This window comes from Mastigoproctus giganteus, chromosome 7 (genome assembly GCF_048544385.1).
Source record: "Mastigoproctus giganteus isolate SK-2022 chromosome 7, ASM4854438v1, whole genome shotgun sequence".
In the NCBI taxonomy this organism is placed as follows: Eukaryota; Metazoa; Arthropoda; class Arachnida; order Uropygi; family Thelyphonidae; genus Mastigoproctus; species Mastigoproctus giganteus.
The window spans coordinates 90525792-90547167 of NC_143581.1; the positions used below are offsets into that span (position 1 = coordinate 90525792).

The 21376-nt window shown below is 36.6% G+C and overlaps 1 protein-coding gene across 2 annotated transcripts in view; it reads left to right on the forward strand.

Moving 5' to 3' along the window:
* Positions 1-21376, forward strand: part of ecd (ecdysoneless cell cycle regulator) — a 152480-nt gene that overhangs the window by 2365 nt on the left and 128739 nt on the right. For both annotated transcript variants that reach the window (XM_090377004.1, XM_090377005.1), the window contains exon 2: positions 4087-4201. In XM_090377004.1, coding sequence (XP_090233130.1) covers positions 4087-4201 — 115 coding nt within the window. The remainder of the gene's footprint in view (positions 1-4086; positions 4202-21376) is intronic.

The window sequence follows — 21376 nt, forward strand, 5'->3', positions numbered from 1 at the left end:
ATTGTTTTCATTACATCTCATTGTGAATACCCTTACAAGTTAGCTATCAGTGGTGGGGGGGGGTAGGTACCTGATGGTATTACAACTGACAACCCAGTTATGAAGTTAACTCCACAATTTTATTTTAATCTTTAAATAAGTCCTTAACTAATGTTAAAGACTAAAATAAAATTTAGGGCCAAGGCTCAAACCATGATATTTACTAAACTTACAAGTTCTGTATGTAGTAAATCACCAAAGTCTGTGAAATGGCATTGTTTTTGTTACATCTCATATTGAGGCTTTAGCCTTCAATTTTATTTTAGTGTTTAACTATTATATGCTGTTTGGCATCTCTCATATTGTGGGGCTAACTTCATAACTCCACTGGATACCCAACCACTGATGAAGAGCCAAATAGTCTGAAACAGCCATCTGGGTGGAAGTATCCACTGAAAATAAGTAACAATGGTCTTCTCTAATGTGGAAGCGCCACTTATTTCAAGTAGTACAATGACAAGCAACTCATTGTGAAGGTATTCACAATATGAAATGTAATGAAAATGATGCCATTTCGCTAACTTCGGTGATTTACTACGTACAGAACTTTTGGTGAGAGCCCAAGTTTCACTTCCGTAAGTCATGGTGGGGAGTATACGTTGGTTCATTATTTTACGTTTCAGACTAATTGGGATATTGCTCCTCAGTATGTGATGATATTTCCTGAATGCTATCCATCCAAAATTTATTCTTCTCTTGACTTCCAGCCATTTATCACTGTTACAGCCAATGACTTATCCAAGATAAGAATATGAATCCACCTTTTCAATTTCTACTCTTTCCATGGTTATATCCCTTTCTATGGCATACTTGTTCATCATTACTTTTATTTTAGCCATATTTATCTTTAGTCTGAAATCCTTACTAACTCATTGCAAAACTGATTTTCCTCTAATTCTTCGGGATCATGGCTTATGATCATGATGTCATTTGCAAGTCGTAAATGGTTTAAGTACTCTCCATTCACATTGACTCCTTTCTGCGACCAGTTGAATCTTCTGAAAACTTCCTCAAGGGCAGCAGTAAACAACTTTGGAGATATTGTCTCTCCTTGTCGAACTCCTTTCTCAATTTTAAATTTGCTACTATCTTTGTGTAGTCTAATAAAGGAGGTAGCATTCTCATATATTTTCTTCAAAATCATAAAGTATGGGGTGTGTGTATGCTTTGTCTTTCCAGTGCCCGAAACATTGCCTTATGCTCTATGGAGTCAAATGCCAAGCATAATGGTGTTTACATTCGTTTGCTTTCTCCATTAGCTGTGATATGTGAAGGTGATCCCTAGTTGAGAATCCTGTCCTAAAACCAGCTTGTTCTTTTGGTTGGTTCTCATCAAGTATTCTTTCTAATCTGCTAGTGATGACCATTGTGAACAACTTGTAGATCTGGGACAACAAGGAATTGGTCTATAATTTCCATTTTCTGATTTGTCTCCTTTCTTATGCAGCAAAATTATGATTGCATTATTCCACTCCTTAGGCATCTTGCCTTTCCTAACATATTTTGTGAAGTCTTGCCAGTTTCTGTGTCATGTCTCTTCCTCCCAGTTTTAACAACACAGTAACTTCATCTTCATGTGGGGCTTTTTGATTCTTCATTTTTATCAATGCATGTTCTATCTCATCAGGAAGGATATCTGGGATGTTGTATTTGTTGCATATTTGTGTTATTTATTTTCCCCACTGCTGGAATCATTCCCTTGCTTATGTAATACTTCATAGTAGTCTTCTGCTATCTGAATTATGCCTTCTCTGCTATTTATAAGTACACTGTCACTATTCTTCAGTTTCGGCATCATTTGTCTTTCTGTATTACTGCTCATGACTTCTGATTTAAATCCTTTGTTTTCCCTTAATGCTTGCCTTTCTACTTGCCTTGTGTCAAATCATATGTCCTCTCTGAGTCTCTTTCTCAGTATACTCAATTTTGGCCTTGTTAGTGTTTATCTTGTTCTTTATTTGTTGTGTTCGGTTCATCATGACAAGTGTTTCTTGACTAATTTTTTCTTCTTTGGATTTCTTTTTACCTGTAGGTTTCTACTATCTTTGTAGAAAGTTGTATTCCTCGTCGATATCTTGATCCTGTAGGAGCTCAAACTTGTTCTTAAGTTCCAGTACATACTGCTTTTTCTCCTCTTCTCTCAAAGACTTTCAGTTATTATTTATTCAGGTTAGTCTTTTCTTTCTTTTCTTACATCTATATCAAGTATGCATCTTACCATTCTGTGATCACTCCCAACATTTACCTTGTTCAGGATGGTAACATCATTCGGAATATCTTCTGTTAGTGAGAATGAAGTCAATTTCGTTAGCTGTTAATCCATTTGGGCTTTTCCATGTCCACTTTCTGTTCACCCTTTTCTTGAAAAAAGTGTTCACTACTGACATTCCTTGAGATTCTGCAAATTCCACCTCTTTCATTTCTTTCACCAATTCCAAAATTTCCTATAGTTTCCCTTTGTATGCTGTTTTGTCTCTTTCCATCCTTAGCCTTGAAGTCCCCCATAATGATGGTGTAGTGAGTTTTCTGATCATCTAAAAGTCTCAATTTCAGTGTACATTTCTTCAACCTCTTCATCATCATCAACATGGCTCGATGTTGGTGCATAAATCATTATAATCTTTAGTTTTTACCTCTTAGAAATCCTGAGTAGTAATCTTGACACCCTTGGTGATGTACTTTGGTATTCCAAAATGTTGTTTTTTATATCTTTTATGGACTGAAAAGCTAACTCCACCTTCACTCTTTTCACTGTTTCCATTGGTGTACAACAGATTTCCACTTGATAAACTTGTGATTCATTTCTTCTTGTTTCAGCCAAGCCGATAATATTCCAATTCACATGCTATTAAATTTTATACTTTTTTCTTGTAACACTACAATTCATAAATATTTCTTTATATTATTTTCAATGATCTAAATGTATGAATAATATTATATTTAATTGTTTTTCATTTTGCTTTACAATTAATATAAAAATGTGTTGTTTAATTTAAAAAATGCTATTCAAGGTTTCATGTGAAACTTTGCTAGTTTTGTGTACATTTTTTGGCAATTATATTGAAATTTATTGAGAAGTGTTATTTTCTAATATGTATGTTGCCCGATATACGGCTCACCCACAATTTGTTGTATTTACATCAATATTGGCCTTCTGATGAAAAAGTTTGAGAACCACTGGTCTAGAAAAAAAGGTCAATTCTGATTTCATAGCATTCCCTCAAAATTTCAGTGCTTACTTAAAATATTTTAGCAATCTTTGTAACAAATTTTCATGTCAATGGGTTGACTTATTTTGTTATAAATCATGAATTATTACTACTTACAGATGTGCCTGAAATGTAATGCACCACATACATTAACTAACTTGTTAATTCAATGCTATTGCCTAGAAGGTGAATCTATTAATCATTTAATTAATAGGTAGCTTTAAGTTGGCAAAGGAGCATGCTATCTAACGAACATTTTGGAGTTTTTCACATTTAAAATTTCTTATTTTATCTATAGCAAACTTTATTTTATTTATTTGTTTATTTCCTTAAATCAGTATTTAAGTGTCAAACTTTGTCAGATATGGAGACACATCAGATGACAGTTGGAGACATCTTGTATGATTTCTGGTGTTATTTCCTTGTTTGGTCAGTTATGGCAAGAACGTTACATATTTATTTCATTACCACCTCAACAAGGGCATATTTGGTGTGAAGATGAAATATGATTAACAAAATTGTGATGGTAGTTGTTTTTAATACACTAATGGATACTAGGTGGGATAAGATAATAGCTTATCTCTTCCTATTTTGTTATGGGGGGGGGATTTACCTCAGAAATTTTTCAGATGAGTTTTTAAACTGGGTGGAATAGCTAGTTGGGTGTAGAATAATCCATATGTTATAAAAAATAAACTTGTCAGCATTTTCCCTTTTTGTATATTGGAGATGTAACTTTTAAATTGTCATGGATGTAGAAATGCTAAATGCTAACTCTGTATATGTCATATGATACAAAAGCAAGTAAGGATGTACACTTAAAATATTTAATTTATAGGCATTCCATCACACATCTGTGGGTCAACAAATTTTGGAGATAATATAGAGGATGAATGGTTTATTGTATTTCTTCTCATTACATTAACCAAAGATGATGAAAATTTAGTCATTAAGTAAGTATTTTAACGTTTTATTGCATATTATATTGATTTAGAATAGTTTCTGTTCCAGAAACTTATCTAACATCACTATAATAATGAAGTATATATTCTTAACTCAAGTTTGTTATACAACCAAATGCATGTCATTTGAAAACAATGTCATCTCTACAAGCACAGTATTATTAATTCAGTGGTGAAAGAAAAAAATTTTAAAATAGCTACACTTTATCATTATTAGCACTAGCTGTTTCCAGATATTCAGAAAACTATAACAGTGCACACATGGTACCTTTACTTCATCAGTAAATTTTTTGGAGGGGGGGAACAAGAAATACTTTACAATGATAAAAACTTCAAAAATGTATCCTTAATTCTGACACTACAAGCAACACGTCTAGTCTTGTTATTGTTTTAGAAACAACAGTCTTGTTATTCAAAGAAATATTTCTCAACTTACTATACAGCCATCTTGGGGTAGTGAAGTGGATTGGGCAAAAGTGTATGGTAAGTTACCATAGCAGTGGATATTATTTGATATACATTATGCTTTAGAGAATTTTTTTTTTTTTTGTGGCTAAACTTTCCATTTAAAAAATAATGGTAGACATTGAAATTAGAGTTATCAGACATCCCTAAATCTTCCTGACTTTTACAATGTACCCTTGAAAGCTGACTCATAAGCAGGGTTTCCTCTAAGTTGGATGTCTGCCTGCGTGATGGTGTACTAGTTTTGGAAGTGCTGCAAACTATTCTAGAATGCAGCCATTCTAGAATAGTTTGCAGGTCCCAGCCTGCCAGGGACTCCTCATGAAGGTTTCACTTTTCTATTACTGGAATATTAATGATGCTTTATCTTTTAATCACCATATTTGCAGTAAAACTTGGAAGAACCACAACAAAAATAATCCAAAAGACATTTTTTTACTGAAAATATATCTCCTAACCGTCACTGATAAGAGATTGCATTGTCTTATCTTATCGAAAAATATTTAAATCAGGAACCATCCACCTCAAGTAGTATTGCAATTAAAAATGAATGATTCTTTCGTATGATTTTTAATTATTACTAATAATTTTTATTTATTTATTTTCATTTTCCAAAAAAATTGAGCACTGGGAAAACTAAAATGAGAGTAGGACCGTAATAATGAGTAGGACACACACACACACACACACACACACACACACACACACACACACACACACACACACACACACACACAAAATGGGGAATTTTAACTTTATATTGACTGGAACTTTTGGGTTTGTCACCTGCAGAGGAGCAAGAAGTTTGTGGATTTATTGGATGACTGTTTCCTACATATGCTATATAAGGTTGTTTTATTGCATCATGTCTCTACTAATGCTAACATCAGCATATTAGAGAGGCAGTGAGGGGGGGGTGGAAATTCTTGATCAGATTATGAACAGCGACTCTTCGTGCATTAACTCACTAAACATTAGCCAGATATGCTTAAATATGTAAATACTCTCAAGGGCAAAGAGAGGGCTTTTGCTTTCATAACGGTAACTTCAATTGTCTCAGAGTTTTAAATTCTTTAAAGTTGGACAAATTGTTGTGTTATCAGTAGCAGATTCTAAATGGGAAGCATTCAAGGAAATAATCACTTTTAATACTGACCAAGAGATACTGTTCAAGACACAGACAGACCTAAATGGATGTCAGATGTGCTGATAAGACTTGTGGCAGAGAAGAAAAATCATGGGATGCATAAAAATTATTTGGTGATACATAGGCCTACAGTAGACATAAAGTAGTCTACACTCAAGTCACAAAGGAGGGTAAGCAATCTAAAGAAGATTACGAGCGTTTTTTTGAAAGTATGCAAAGAAAAGTAGCAATATTTATGTCAACAGAAGGAAGGGGATGAATTACAGTCGTCCACTATATGTAAATGGTTTTACTGATGATCATGCTCTGGTTACTGCATCTACTGTAATCAACACGGGGTATTTTTTAGGGACGGGGATGCCTGAAGTTTACCAAATTCTAACAGAGAGCTAAATCATTTTCTGATAACTGAGAGGGAAGTGAAAAAGAATTTATTGAATTTAAACCTATAAAAGGCACCTGAAGGTCAGGAAATCTAATGAATTATACTGAGGGAGACAGCAAAGGAGGTAAGCAAACCTTTAGCCATCATTTTGAGAGCATCCTTTGATTCAGAGGTCCATGGATCATAGATGTATGAATGTATTTACAATTCACAAAGGGGGAAAGAATCAAAGGGTGAAATATTTACAGACCTGTAAGCTTGACTTCTTTTCCAAGAAAAGAATGGAGTCACTGGTAATGAAGGATCATCTAGACAAGAATATAGTTATACTGTATTTACAACATGGATTTGTTAAAGGGGCTCACATCTTGCGAGTATGGGCTTGGCACACCCAGGGTCCTGAGCTGGATTCATCATTCTTCTCTTCCTTGGTGATTTTCTCTCTCTCTCTCTCTCTCTCTCTCTCTCTCTCTCTCTCTCTATCAGGGTAACTTGGGAATTTTTTTGGCTGGTGCAGCATAAGCCCCAGGCTTTCTTGCATCATATGGCTAATAATAATAATAATAATCTTATCTGACCAATCTGATTGGATAATATGAAATTAACAAAGGAATTGGATGCAAGAAATATTTTTTCCATTGTATACTTTGATTTCAGAAAAATGTTTTCTGTTGCACATAAGACTGCTGTAGAAACTAGAGCAGTATGGATGAGATCTAATTTTAGAAGTAATGCATAAATAGAATACTGAACTGTGGTGGGGGGAATACAAAAAGTTTGACCATTTTAGCCAATTACCTATCATTTTATAATCTTTCCAACTTTAATCAAATTTGTATTTTTATCACTGAACTAACTACCCAATCCATGGAACAAGATATAAAAAACTAGATGTAGCTTTACATTTCCAAGAGTAATAGTTTCCCAAGTAAAAGTCTGAAATAGCTATAGACATTTGAGTTGACTGTGGTTCAAGTTCATGTGACTGTTAAATATGGGGATGTTGTATTCTTTTTATTTCTGTTTAGCCCTTCAGATCTTATGTTGTAATTCTGGAGTATAAATAGAAAATTTATTATTTATTACTGAGAGTTTTTTTTTGCTAAATTTTCTAATTAAAAATGTTTATTTGGTTTCTCTTTATGTAAAACCCTTTTCCTCCCTTCTGAAATTTTATTTTCATTATACATGAACTTGCTTTCAATTTCATGTTTTCCTCAATTCTGATTTTTTTTATTACCTTTGAAATTTGTATGTTTTCTTATTACCTTTGTTTTGTATGTTTTCTGTCTTAACTACTTAGATCTCTCCTATTTTCACCCACTTATTTTATAGTTAAAACTTACTTTAAACCTTAATTTTTAAACCTGTGAATAAGATGGGAAATCAGTTACATGATCCAATTCTCACATTAAAAAGAAGATAATTTACCAAAATACTAATAAATGTGTAAAGATATACAGCCACTCTCCGACTTGTGTAAGGGTTCCATTTCACAGAACTCTACGTAAGTCGGAATTTCCCTAAATGCTTATGCAGCACTCACAACTGTGCGCACTGAATTTGATTGAAGCAAAAAAGAAATGTTTGACGAACATATAAATAGAATTATTTATTCAATTTTTTTATCTCATGTGCAGGAATAATTATAAAAGTGTACAAAATTGCAAAAATTTCAAAATTATAAAAAGAGAGAGGAGACAGGCATAACGTCAGCAAGTTTTTTACCATTCGAGCATCGTTGCCAGAATTAACTCTCCAACTGATAAGCGTGCTGCTGCAGAAGTTGAGGGCTGTGGGGATTTAGAAGGGGTTGTTTCCAACACACCACAAAATTTCCCTGCAGCTGCAGAATCAGCACTGGCAACTTCACCGCATATTTTAATATTTTGGAAACCAGTGCGATGCTTGAACCTATTAAACCACTCATTGCTTGCCATGAACTTAGCTTGGGGTTTGCCATACTTATCCTTAATATCTTCATAAATACTTCTTGCTTTTGCTTGAATGGCCATTTTACTCAGGGGCACTTGCTTCTGAATCTGATTTTCGATCCATGTTATTAATAGCTTTTCCATCTTCGATATAGCACCTGAACACTGTTTTGCGATTGCTGTTGATCTTAAATGCGTTGATCCTTTAATATGTTCTTTTATACATGCATTTAAAATAGTATTCACTGTTGAAGCAGCGAGACCTAATTCTGTGCAGTAGATGACCAACTTTGTACTGCTTTGTACTTCTTAATTAATCATCTTCATTTCTAAATCAATTTTGTTTTGTTTCCTAGCACTTGCACTTTCCATTAGTCGCTTTCCCTTCACCATTGTAATAAGTAAATAGGAATGAAGAGAAGATTCTGAAAATCTATTTATGATTTTTATATGATTGAAGATTTCAGTGAAAGGTAACTCATTTCACCATAATACCTGTAACATAGAAACCCACAGAATTCCAGTTTTCAGTATTATCGCAAATGCAATAAGATCGAGTTTACTACCCGTTTATAATAGATTGCGCTAACAGAACAGCCCAATAAACCGGAAAGTGCAGATTGTTTTTATTGTTTTATGGTAGTGACCTCCAGAAATGTGTTTTAGAAAAATATCACAAAGGCGTTCAAAATTGATTCTTATAACAGAACATATGATAACAATGAAAGAGTAGTGCAATTTCCATTATAAAAATGGCCTTTTCGAGAGATAAATAGCTTAGTTATATACCAAAATTTCAACTTCCGAGGTCTTGGAACGAATTATCAAAAAAAGAATGTGTTATTGGGTTCACATTATGATATTTTCACAATACATCCATTTTTCCCTATGGGATGTAAAATATGTTTCCATGATTTTTTTTAGATTTGCACCTGGCCAGCAAAAACTTAACGTAAAGTCGAATTTCCATAAGTCGAGTATTATGTGAGCCAGGTAGTGGCTGTATATGTAGGTGATATAGAGCACGAATGGGAAACACATGAATGTATAAAACATGTTTTGATAATACAGAAAGCCAGATGTAATTGATCACAAATTTGTGTATAATGAAAATAATTTTAAAATATTAGGAGGGATGAAAAGATTTTATTTAAAAGAAAATGAAAGGAACATTATTTATTAGAACATTTAATGAAAGAACTTTCAATAGAAACAGCTGTAAGCATATTTCAGACCAGTGGAAGAGGTTATTTAATAACAAAATAAGATGTATATGTGGGATATTTGGGTAATTTTTAACCAATTAGAAAGGTTCCTGAGTCCAAGACTATTCTTGCATATCGTTGGGTCTCTTTTGGGAATTATATTTGTGTTTTCTGGATTTTATTTTAGTTTGGAAGTAATCAAGGCATTGATAAAGATATTACTGTAATATACTTACATGCTGATAAGTGATTTTATTGTGGTGTAAAGAGTACAGTCAGTCCTCGTATAGCACGATAGTTGTGTTCCTAGAAACCCTCGTGCAATGCAAAATCGTGCAATATAAACAACAGGCTCAATGGGAAAATAGGGTTAGGTGCTGGCCACCTAAGATTGAACACACATTTGTAACCAAAACATTACCAAATACAATAAATAATCGTAATAAAATACTTATGTATTTTATTACGATTATTATTGCTAATGCTTTTACTTCTATCATAAGCAAACTTGTTTTTTGTTTGATTTTCTATCCAAACAGTTGGATAGAAAACAAACAAAAAAGAGCCGTTGCATCTTTTCCAATTCTTTGTGTCTTAATCTAATGGATTTCAATTACACTTTGAGTTGTTCCTGCTATGAAAGTTGTTTTTATTTTCTCTGCATTCTTTGTAATTCTCGGCATTGCCTCATTTAGGTCTGTAGCACGTGCTACATCATATGGTCTTTCATTTCGCTCAAAGCGTTTCACAGTTCCATATTTTTTCTCTATCGACAGTGGCGGACTGGCCATAAGCCTTACCTCGGAAATCCCGGTGGGCCGGAGGCCGGTGTGATTTTGGCCATAAACCGTAGTATGAGGCCACTATAAATTTTTCTGGGTAAGAATTTTTGACCCAGTCCGGCTCTGTTTATCGATATTGCTTTTCTTTTTCTCTCCGAATCTGCAGTGTCTTCACCAGGGCGCTTCCTTTTCACACCTTTTTAAGTATTTTACTCATTTTTACACACAAATGATATTAAGAGTAGGAGACCGGCGGAATTACTTAGCAAATACAGGTCACTGTTGAAAAAAAGCCGTGAATTAGGGTTGAATTTGAAAGTGTCTGCAATTCTGCCCAGACACGATAGGAGGGAGTATATGATGAGAGCCTTGTCGATCAATTCGGCCCTAGAGGGATTGTGCAAGGCTCAAGGGGTAGAACTTTTTTCAGCCTGGACTGTACTTGTTAACAGGAGAGATTGCTTCTACAGGGATGGGATACACTTAAATAGAAAGGGTGCAAGAATTTTTGCTGATGCTGTCAAGGCAGAGTTAGGTGGGTCGGAAAACTGCTAGTTGGGGGGGATACAAGGACTAATAGATTAACAATAGCCACTGGCAGAGGTGGAAGTGATTCTTGCACTGCTTCTATTGAAATGAGCAGAAGCCTGAAAAACAAGATGCAGGATATTTCAGGGACTGCTGGGAGTCATTGCGGTACAAGTAAACACATGCGTTGTGTTAGGGTAGCCAAGAATAGAAACGGGTGCATGTATACCTGCGTGTACACCAGTGCTAGGAGTTTGGTAAATAAATTTGATGAATTTGAGGTATTGCTCAAAACATCAAAGGCAGATATTGTTGGGATATCAGAGACGTGGTGTCACACAGATATAAGGAATGCGGAACTGGAATTTGGGGAATACAATGTGTATAGAAAGGATAGACAGGACAGGAGGGGTTATGCTATTAGTTAAGAAACACAAAGTCCAAGGAAGTGAAGCCAGTCGACATCGCTGGACAGGGCAGTGTCGAGTCAGTTTGGTGTGACATAAGCATAGGGAAATCAAAATTGAGAGTAGGAGTGTGCTATAGGCCTAATGACTCTGATGAGTATAATAAGATATTGTACAGGGAAATAGAGTGGGCCAGTAAATCAGAGAGTCTTATAAATGGGGATTTTAATTTCCCAGATATTGACTGGAATTTGTGGGTTGGTCACTCGCACACTAGCAAGGCTTTTGTGGATTTATTGGATGATTGTTTTCTACATCAGTATGTTCGTGAGGCAACAAGAGGGAGCAATACTCTTGATCTAATTATCAGTAGTGATTCTTCATGCATTAAGAATCTGCAGATAAATGAACCACTAGGTGGCAGTGATCACAGTGTGTTGAAGTGGGATTTACTCAAGGAGGTAACTACCATCAGAGGTAAAGGGAAGGGTTTTTGTTTTCGTAAAGGCGACTATGATGGTCTGAGACAGTATTTAAATTCTATACAGTGGGACCAACTGATGATGTTACCAACAGCAAACTCAAAATGGGAAGCATTCAAGGAACTAATCTTGGAGGCTACCAGGCTTTACATACCAACTAAGAAATATTGTTCAAGGTTTAGGCCTAAATGGTTGTCAGATGAACTAATGAGACATGTGGCAGAGAAGAAAAATGCATGGGATACATACAAATTAATGGGTGACATGGAAGCCTATGATAGATATAAGTTGGTCTGTAACCAAGTCACAAAGGAGATTAGGCAGGCAAAGGCAGACTACGAAAAATCCTTGGCAAAGGATGCAAAGAAAAACAGAAAAGAGTTCTTTACCTGTTTAAACTCAAGAAGGAAAGGGATGAATCAGATTGGTCCACCGGATATTGATGGTTCAACAGTTCAGGATCCTGCTCAGGTGGCTAACAATCTAAACGAGTATTTTGCATCTACATTCACGCATGAGGAGTTATTCAGGAAGGAGAATGATGTAGGTAAAGTAAACATTGGCAGTGAGCTGGATGATTTTGTAATAACTGAGAGGAAAGTGGAGGAGAGATTGTTGAGGATAAACATAAAAAAGGCACCTGGGGTGGATGGGATCTATCCAGTTATATTAAAGGAGGCAGCAAAGGAAGTAAGCAAACCCCTAGCCATAATTATGAGAGATTTTTTGGACTCAGGGGAGGTACCCATAGACTGGAGATGTGCAAATGTAACCCCAATTCACAAAGGAGGATCAAAGGCTGACACAAGTAATTATAGACCTGTTAGTTTAACTTCTGTTCCAGGTAAATTAATGGAGGCACTGGTTAAAGAAGCACTGCAGGATCACCTAGACAAGAATTCAGTTATAGCTCAGATGCAGCATGGTTTTGTTAAGGGCAGGTCTTGCCTGACCAATTTGATTGGATACTATGATGTAGTCACAAAAGAACTAGATGCAGGGAATAACTTTGATATTATATATTTGGATCTTAGAAAGGCTTTTGATACTGTTGCACATGGAAGACTGCTGCACAAATTGGAGCAGTGTGGCATTGGAGGCAAATTGCTGCTATGGATTAGGGGATGGTTGAGTGGCAGAAGACCGAGAGTGGTAATCAATGGGCACTGCTCAACGTGGACTAATGTTATTAGTGGAGTTCCTCAGGGTTCAGTGTTGGGTCCGTTGTTGTTTTCGGTGTTTATGAATGATATTGATGATGGGATATCAAGTTTAATGTCCAAGTTTGCAGATGATACAAAGGTTGGCATGGTTGTTAAGGACACTACTGACGCTATGCTGCTGCAACAGGATCTGGAAAGGTTGAACAGATGGGCTGAGAGGTGGCAAATGAAGTTTAACATTGACAAATGTAAAGTACTACATATGGGAAACAGTAACCCCAGAGCAACGTATCAACTCTGCGGTACTACACTGACAGTGGTGGAGAAAGAAAAGGACCTGGGGGTAATTGTGCAGGCAGATATGAAGTTCTCTGAGCAGTGCAGACGAGCTGCAAGAGTAGCTCATGGTGTCTTGTCAATGATATACAGGAATTTTTCTAGCAGGGATAAGGAGGTGATTATTCCCTTGTATAAGGCAATGGTTAGGCCACATCTTGAGTACTGTATACAGGTCTGGAGGCCTCATTTCAAGAAGGATGTAGCTGCTGGAACGGGTACAGAGAAGGGCAACAAGATTAGTGAATGGAACAAAGGGTTGCTCTTACGAAGAAAGGCTTAAGTTTTGCAAATTACAGTCTGGAGACTAGGCACCTGCGAGGTGATCTGATAGAGGTGTATAAGGCTTTGAATGGTTTGAGCATGCTCAATGCCAATGGGATTCTTCAGCTTGCTCAGAATAATCAGCTCAGAGGGCATAAATTCAAAAATTGAGGAAGGACGGGTGTCGGATAGATGTGCGGAAATTTGCCTTTGGCCAGCGGGTGGTTGGTTGGTGGAACCGACTTCCATCACTTGTTGTTGAAGTTGATAGCCTAAACAAATTTAAAGCTCAACTGGACAGGTATTTCGAGCGAACGGAGGGGTGAAATGGGAGTGGTGTGTTTTTTTTTTTTTTTGGCTGATGCTGAATAAGCTTGCTTTCTTGCATCATATGCCTCTACTAATGCTAATGCTAATTACAAAACGAAGAGGCACGCTTGATACACATAAACAAAGCTGCGTGCGTGTAGCAACTGAATAAACAACACCGTAAAGGCAGAGATACACTATTAACACCTCACGTTTTACTAAAGCACATTTCTAGGGGTTACTACCATAAAACAATAAAAACAATTTCCAGTTGCGTTTCTGCTTGTGGAATCTGTTATATACTGGTAGTAAACTCGATCTAATTGCATTTGCAATTATACCGATAGCTGGAATTGTGTTGGTTTTTACGTTATTATGGTGAAATGTGTTCCCCTTCACTGATAAAGAACACATAAATACATTTTCAGAATCTTCTCTTCATTCCTATTGTGTTGCGTTCAGTTGGGGTGATTCCGCGTTCGACTGCCATTTCTTGTAAACACAAAGGCGAATCGTGTATAAGCGAATTCGGTTCGTCTTATATATGATATCGTTCCCCTATTTATAAATCGTGTATGATTGAATTCGTGTAATGTAAACACGTGTTATACGAGGACTGACTGTATGTGTAATTCAGTCTTTATGAATAACCCCCCATGAAGAAAACAGCAAAATGTTTTCTTTCTTAGAATCTATTGATTACTAATCCATACTTTCTCTTTGTTTGTGAAAAACTGTGATATTCATTGTGTTATAATCAGATTGAGCAGGGAGATCATAAGCAGCAGCTTTTGTTCATCATTCAAACAGTGCAGATTTTTTTTGTCTATTTCTGGAATTCAAAGCATTGTTGGATATCCACGGCACCCTTTTATTCTAGATCCTGACAGCAATCCCAAAATATTGCAATCAATAAAAAAACATGTGAACAAGATATAGTATTGTTACATACACTCATTTTACCACTTCTAAAAAGTTTCACTCACACTTTTTCCAATCTTGACACAAAATTAAATGTTCACTTTTTGTTGTATTACTTAATGCAATGACAACATCTCAAACAACACCACAACAACTGTAATACAATTGTGTGTGAACAACTTAAACATGCAAGTAACCTTATGGTTTGTTTGTTATTTGGTTTTTAGGAGCATTAGCAACTAAGGCCATATTGCTCCGGTGATATGCGGTGGTCATTCCCTGACCTTTCCGCATCCTCCGTATTTGGTGGTGATGGGCTTGAACCCCGGTCTAATCAAGAAGCGTGTGCTATGCCCTGCTGCTCCTTCCCACCTGGCTACGGAGACGCGGTAACCTTATGGAGGGACGCAGATGTGTAGGTCAGCTGCCATGGGGCAGTCCTTCATGGTTCAACATGCATGAAGTGGACTCAGTCATGGAACTTATTGCTTGCACTACTATTCTTTACTTTTATAAAACACATTCTTCTAGACTGTAGCCAGTACTACAATTTCAGGAACGCAAATTTTCAGATACACTAATTTTAACATTATCTCATTTTATAGGAGACTGCATATTTGGCTGAATTCTTTGTTCTTAAAGCAACTTTAATTATTTATAGATTTTAGTTTATATCACAACTTTTAATCTTAATGTGAGACTTCCATTATGGCATATAGATATAAGTGCAATTTGGCACTGATTAGTAACCCTTGTGTCATTAATCATAATATATGATTGAATTTGATTATAACAAGCACAGGAATAACAAGTAATGAAAATGTGTAAAGATATACACAGTGAGCAAATAAGAAAGAATTTTACAGAAATTCTTAACTCTATGTCATGATCTTGTTAACACCTTTAATGACTGTGGTAATTAAAAGCATCACAGAAATAACAAGCAATGATGAAAGTGTTGTGTTAGGATTATCATTTCACCCTTTCCTGAGACTGGGAAAAATATTGTACCATTAATATCAGAATGTTTTTTGCTGTGAGCCACCTTAGCAACTTTGTTTTCCCACTATACCCATCTTGTCGATCAAATTATTTTATGTATAATTTTATTAGGTGGTGTGCTTATTCAGTAAATGTTTGATTAGGGGTACAGTGTATCGAGGTGTCACTGACAGAGAAGCTGATATGTGCAGCCAGTGTTCACGTGTTGAGTTGTCACGAAATGAGAATTAGCACCATTAATAAAAAAATTGATACTTGCTAATTGCATGTCAAATTTTGACAAATAGCCCAGGGGAATACTGTACATATAGGAATAAAAGTTAATCACTTAAAAAATGCATGTATAAGCCTTTAATGAAATAACGAATGAAATTTATGCTTCCTTTCTACAAGGTATCTCATATTGTTTCTGTAAGCGGCCGAGAAGCTGTGAAGTAGCAATGAAAAGATTACTCCCTCACAGTATAACCAAGGTCAGTGACGTTACTGTTTATGTCCAATAATAGCACGCAAGGTCACCTGCCATTGTTCTTACGAAGAGGACTGTGCCTTTCAAAAGACCCTCTGCTAGTTAATCTGCAGTGGTGTGAAATCCAGTACTGTTGCTTAAATGTTGTTTAAATTTAAGAATGTTGCTAGGAGTGCCTGTTGCTTAAATTAGGAATCTACTAAGCATACCTTTTAAAATTCACTCGTTGAATGAATTGTAATGAATTCTGAAGAATTTTAACTCAAGTTCACGGATACGTTTAGTACAAAATTATTTCAGAAAGCAATAATTCTGTGTTGGTTATTTCATATTTTGTATATTGTATATATTTTTTATATTTTCATCTCAAAAGAAATTCTATGTACTTATTGTTAATTACAATGGCTCCACAAATGCAAATTATTTGCCAATTGTGCAAAAGGAAATGGAAAGACTTCCTTTAATGCAATGCAGAATGTGGTCTTGTGTACTGCATTAAATGCATAGATATGTCAACAGTGAACTGGAAAAAGATGTCACAGGCAGCGATTGACTTGTGGAAGGGCCCTTGTTGTTTAAATCACAGGCAGTCAAAGAAAAAGCAGATGAAACATGAAAATAACTTAAGATCCAGCCCATTTGATCCTTCAAGCCCTCCCGATGGTGAACCTCAGTGTTTCAACTGCCCCTCATCATCAATGGATACTCAGCAGAGTGGGCTATCTGAGGCCATACCTCATGACTTGGCATCATCGCAGACAAATCACTCCTTCTCTCGCCTCCTTAACCAAGAAGTTTCACAAAATGAAAATCCAAATGAGCTGACCACAAATCCGTGATGGTCTCTTCTTGATGAAACAAAAAAATTAGGTTGGGGAAATGTGAAACTGTGTGAATTTAATTATATTTTACTACAGAAAATTTCAGAGTTGACAGATCTTATTTGAAACTCCAGTAGATTATTAAGTCCTACGTACAATCGAATGAAACCTATGGAAAATTCTACTTTCCAGCCAACCCCTGCTCCTGTTGCAGAAGCCACTTATGCATCTATTGTAAAGAAACCTTCATATCTTCCAGTATATGCTCCTGTTGCCAGTCAGTCCCAGAAAACATCTAAGAATGGTAATCAAACTTCAAATCCACTCCTAGAAGACGTCACTTCCTCTAGGTGGCGGACAGATCACATCGGAAGACAACGGAATCTATTTGCCTCTAATCACACAGGTAGACGTTGACATCCTCCTCCTGTTGTGGGAACAGCCACCAAATCTACAAGCAGAGCAATTCCCAGAACCAAAAGTTTGACCAAGAGTATTTTTGCCTTAGACTGGAACCCTAGCTCTGCAATACAGAAGTAGAGCAGCATATCAGAACTGAACTGCAGATAGAAGCAAAGGTAATAAAAATAATTTCTAAACACGAGTCGTACAGTTCTTTCTATATTCACTGTCAGCAAACAGACTTTGATGAATTATTGAAGGACCATTGTTGGCCTGTGGGAGCCATCATTCGGCCTTTCTGTGGATGATCCCCCTCTTCCTGGTACTAGGTTACCAGCTAGTGACTTAGCTATCAAAACAAGTGAGCATGAATGACAATCTGTGTGTTTTTCAGATATTCAGGAATCTCTTCAGCCTATCAGAATTTGAATGACACTAACTCATCTTTCTACCCTATCACTTGCCAACAATTAAGCCAAACAACTTATGCCTTACTGCAGCATTAAAAGTTGCAATTACTGTATTCTATATGAATGCACATAGTCTTGTAAAACATAATGATGAAATCTTCGCCCAACTGACATCATGGTATCTGCATCCAGACCTGATGGTTTTTATTGAGACCTGGTTCTCTCCTGAGGTTTCAGTCCAAATTCCTGACTACTCTCTTTTTCAAAGTTGCAGAGGCGATTCAAAAGGTGATGGAGTTGCTATTTATGTTCATAGTCATCTGCAATTCTCTGCCTTTCCTATCTCAAATCTGCCTCATCAAGCTTGTGAACTCACTTTTATCCACATTGCCTCTTTGGTCTTAGACTTAGGGTGTCTATACCGACCTCCCTCAGCTTCAGTTAACAGCTTCCTTGTAACTCTTTACACTACTCTATCTCATTTCACAAGCAATCCTAAGCCTTCTACTGATTGATGGCTTTAATATTAACATTATTCAAAGCTCTTCCTCTCAGGTGCAAGACCTCCAAGATGTCCTAGATAAATTCAAATTGAGGAAAGACAGATGTAGGATAGATGTGCGGAAGTTTGCCTTTAGCCAGCGGGTAGTTGGTTGGTGGAACAGACTTCCATCCCTTGTTGTGGAAGTTGATAGCCTAAATACATTTAATGCTGAGCTGGACAGGTATTTGGAATGAATGGTGAAATGGGAGCGTGTTTTTTTACTGATGCTGTATAAGCTTGCTTTCTTGCATCATATGCCTCTACTAATGTCATTACTTCAAATGGTTTCTCTGTTCTTACTAATGGAGGTATCCCAACTAGAATGGGAGAGTCCCACAATTCCCTTCTTGATTTTGCAATTGAGGAATGCTCTCTCACCTATGCAATACTTGATACAACTATTTTGGATAATTGTCCCATTTTAATGGTAATTAAAAATGAGATACACGAAGCAGAGATCATGCACACTCCAGACTCTCTCAATAAGCTTTGTCACGACCTGCAGCAGTCAATGTGGGATGGAGTGCTTGCTACAAATGATCCTGAAATTGCAACAAACTGCTTTTTTAAGCATACCCTAAATAGCTATGGAAAATATGTGTCATATATCAGGAGCCCAGTGAATAAAAAGACAACCAAGCCAAGAGGGAAAATATGTCAATTCATCTCAAATAAGATTTGTAATATGTTAAAGAAAAGAGACAACCTTGCAAGAATTGCTAGAGCAACAGGAATCGAGGCAGATAAAATTATATACACAACGTACAGAAACAAAGTCACTGACTGCATCCGGTCAGTGAAAATAAAATACTATAGTGCTCAACTTACAGGTATCATAACAAGCAAAAAAAAAATGGACAGTTTTGAACAAGCTATTACTGGGAAGGAAACTGAAATCATGGAGCTACGTTGGAGATGTAGTTTACAATGAGGTACTCATTTCAGATGACGAGCTAAAAGCTACTGCTTTCTGTAACCACTTTATATCAAGTGTGAATAACCTCTTTCAAGACGAACTTGACTTCGGAGACAATGAAATGAGAGAATCTGCCAAGTATTCAATCAGAAAACCCTTTTTTCTTGTTCCCCTCTCCGATAAAGAGATTTTAGGGGCAGGAAATCAACTGAAAGAAAAGGGAGCCCCTCCTGGCATAGATGAAATATCTCCTTCTCTGCTGAAAAAGGTCCTTAGCTCAGTTCTTAAACCACTGAAGTATATTCAATCTGGTAAATTCCCTCCTCAATTCAAAAAAGCAATAACTCTAATTTTCCAAACGGAAAACGTAACTCTATCAACAACTTTCACCCAATACTCTCAGTACTCTCAGCTGTACTCTCAGTTTTTGCAAAATTATTCAAAAGCACTTCCTAATTCATTTCACAAATATACGTGGTCTCATTTCTAATCTCAACGATGTCCATTTCCACTTCCAGTCTGCCAAACCCCATGTACTTTTTCTGACAGAATCTCAGTTATCGGTTGATTCAACTACTGCTCATCTCAGATGCCCAAATTATTCGCTGTATGATTGCTTTCGCCTCAAAGGTGGTACTTGTGCATATGTCCATTCTGATATTCCCTGGCAGAGACTTGGCAATTTGGAATCTCCTCTCTTTGATCTTCTCTGGCTTAAAATCTCTATAACTCATTGTGTCAAATTCATCTGTTGTCTCTACCGTTCTCCCAACTCCACTAATCACTTGGAGCTCTTTGACTTCCTCTCTTTGCAACTTGACTTTCAACAGTCGAACTTTCCTAAGAGTGAGGTAATTTTCCTTGGTGATTTTAATGTTCACAACTCCAGCTGGCTTCCATTTTCTAGTCACACCGACCCAGCAGGTCGAGATGCTGAGGCTTTTGCAATTACTAATGACCTAGCACAGATTGTTCATTTACCTACAAGAATACCGGACAATCCTAATCGTACAGCCAATACACTTGATCTTTTTCTCACAAACAACCCTTCTAAGTACACGGTCGAAGTGAGAGGTCCTTTAGGCACTTCAGATCACAACTTGGTGATTGTCTCTTCTCCAATGGAACCTTTATCGCATGGCTATTCCCAACCTCGTGTTGTTAGGCATAATAAGAATGCAAAATGGGATGACCTGTGAGACTTCTCTTCTTCTTTTCCTTGGTCGGATTACTGTTTCAAAACTTCTGATGTCGTTTGCTCAGATAGTGTCAGTGAAATTATTCTTGCAGGAATGGAATCCTTTATCCCACATTCCACTTTAAAATCTCGTCCTTTATCTAAACTCTAGTTTTCCAATAAATGTGCTAAGGCTGTTCAAGAGAAGAACGTTGCATATCGTAATTGGCTTGTTTGTAATTCTTCAGTTTCATTTTCTGCCTACACCAAAGCTCGCAACAATTGTAAAGCAGTTATTAATCAGTCCAAAATAGAGTTTGAACAGGCTAAGAGTAAAAAACTTGCTTCTTGCCCTAATGGTAGCCGATCATTCTAGTCTCTTGCCAAAGCTATTGGCCACAACTTTTGCCCATCTCTGCTCCCACCTCTGTCCAGACCAGATGGTTCTGTTGTCACTTCAGCCAAGGATAAAGCTGACCTGCTAGCATCCCATTTTTCTTCCAGCTCATATATTGATGATCTTGGTAAAACACCTCCTCCCACCATTCCCAACACACCCAATTCAATGCCTCCTGTGGTCTTCCGTCAAAAGGATATTAGAAGGATTTTGATGAATCTTGATTCCAAGAAAGCTACAGGTCCTGATGGTATTTCTCCACTTGTTCTCAAAACCTGTGCTCCTGAACTTACTCCTATTCTTTGCCGCCTTTTTTCACTTTCTTATTCCAAAGGTGTTTTTCCTTCTGCTTGGAAATTTGCTTGTATCCAGACAGTTCCTATCCCTCCCATCCAATTATCGTCCCATTGCAATTACTTTTTCTCTTTTTAAAGTAATGGAGAAATCAATTAACCGCCAACTCTTAAACTACCTAGAAGCCTTCCGTCTGATCAACAATCACCAGTATGGATTCCGTCAGTGTCGATCCATTGGTGATATTCTGGCTTATGTTACCCATTTATGGACTAATTCAATGGAAAGGTTCGGTGAAATACAAGTAGTTGCTCTTGACATCTCAAAGGCTTTCGATCATGTTTGGCATAAAGGTCTTCTAAACAAGCTTCCATCTTATGGTTTGCCAACTGGTTTTAGTAATTGG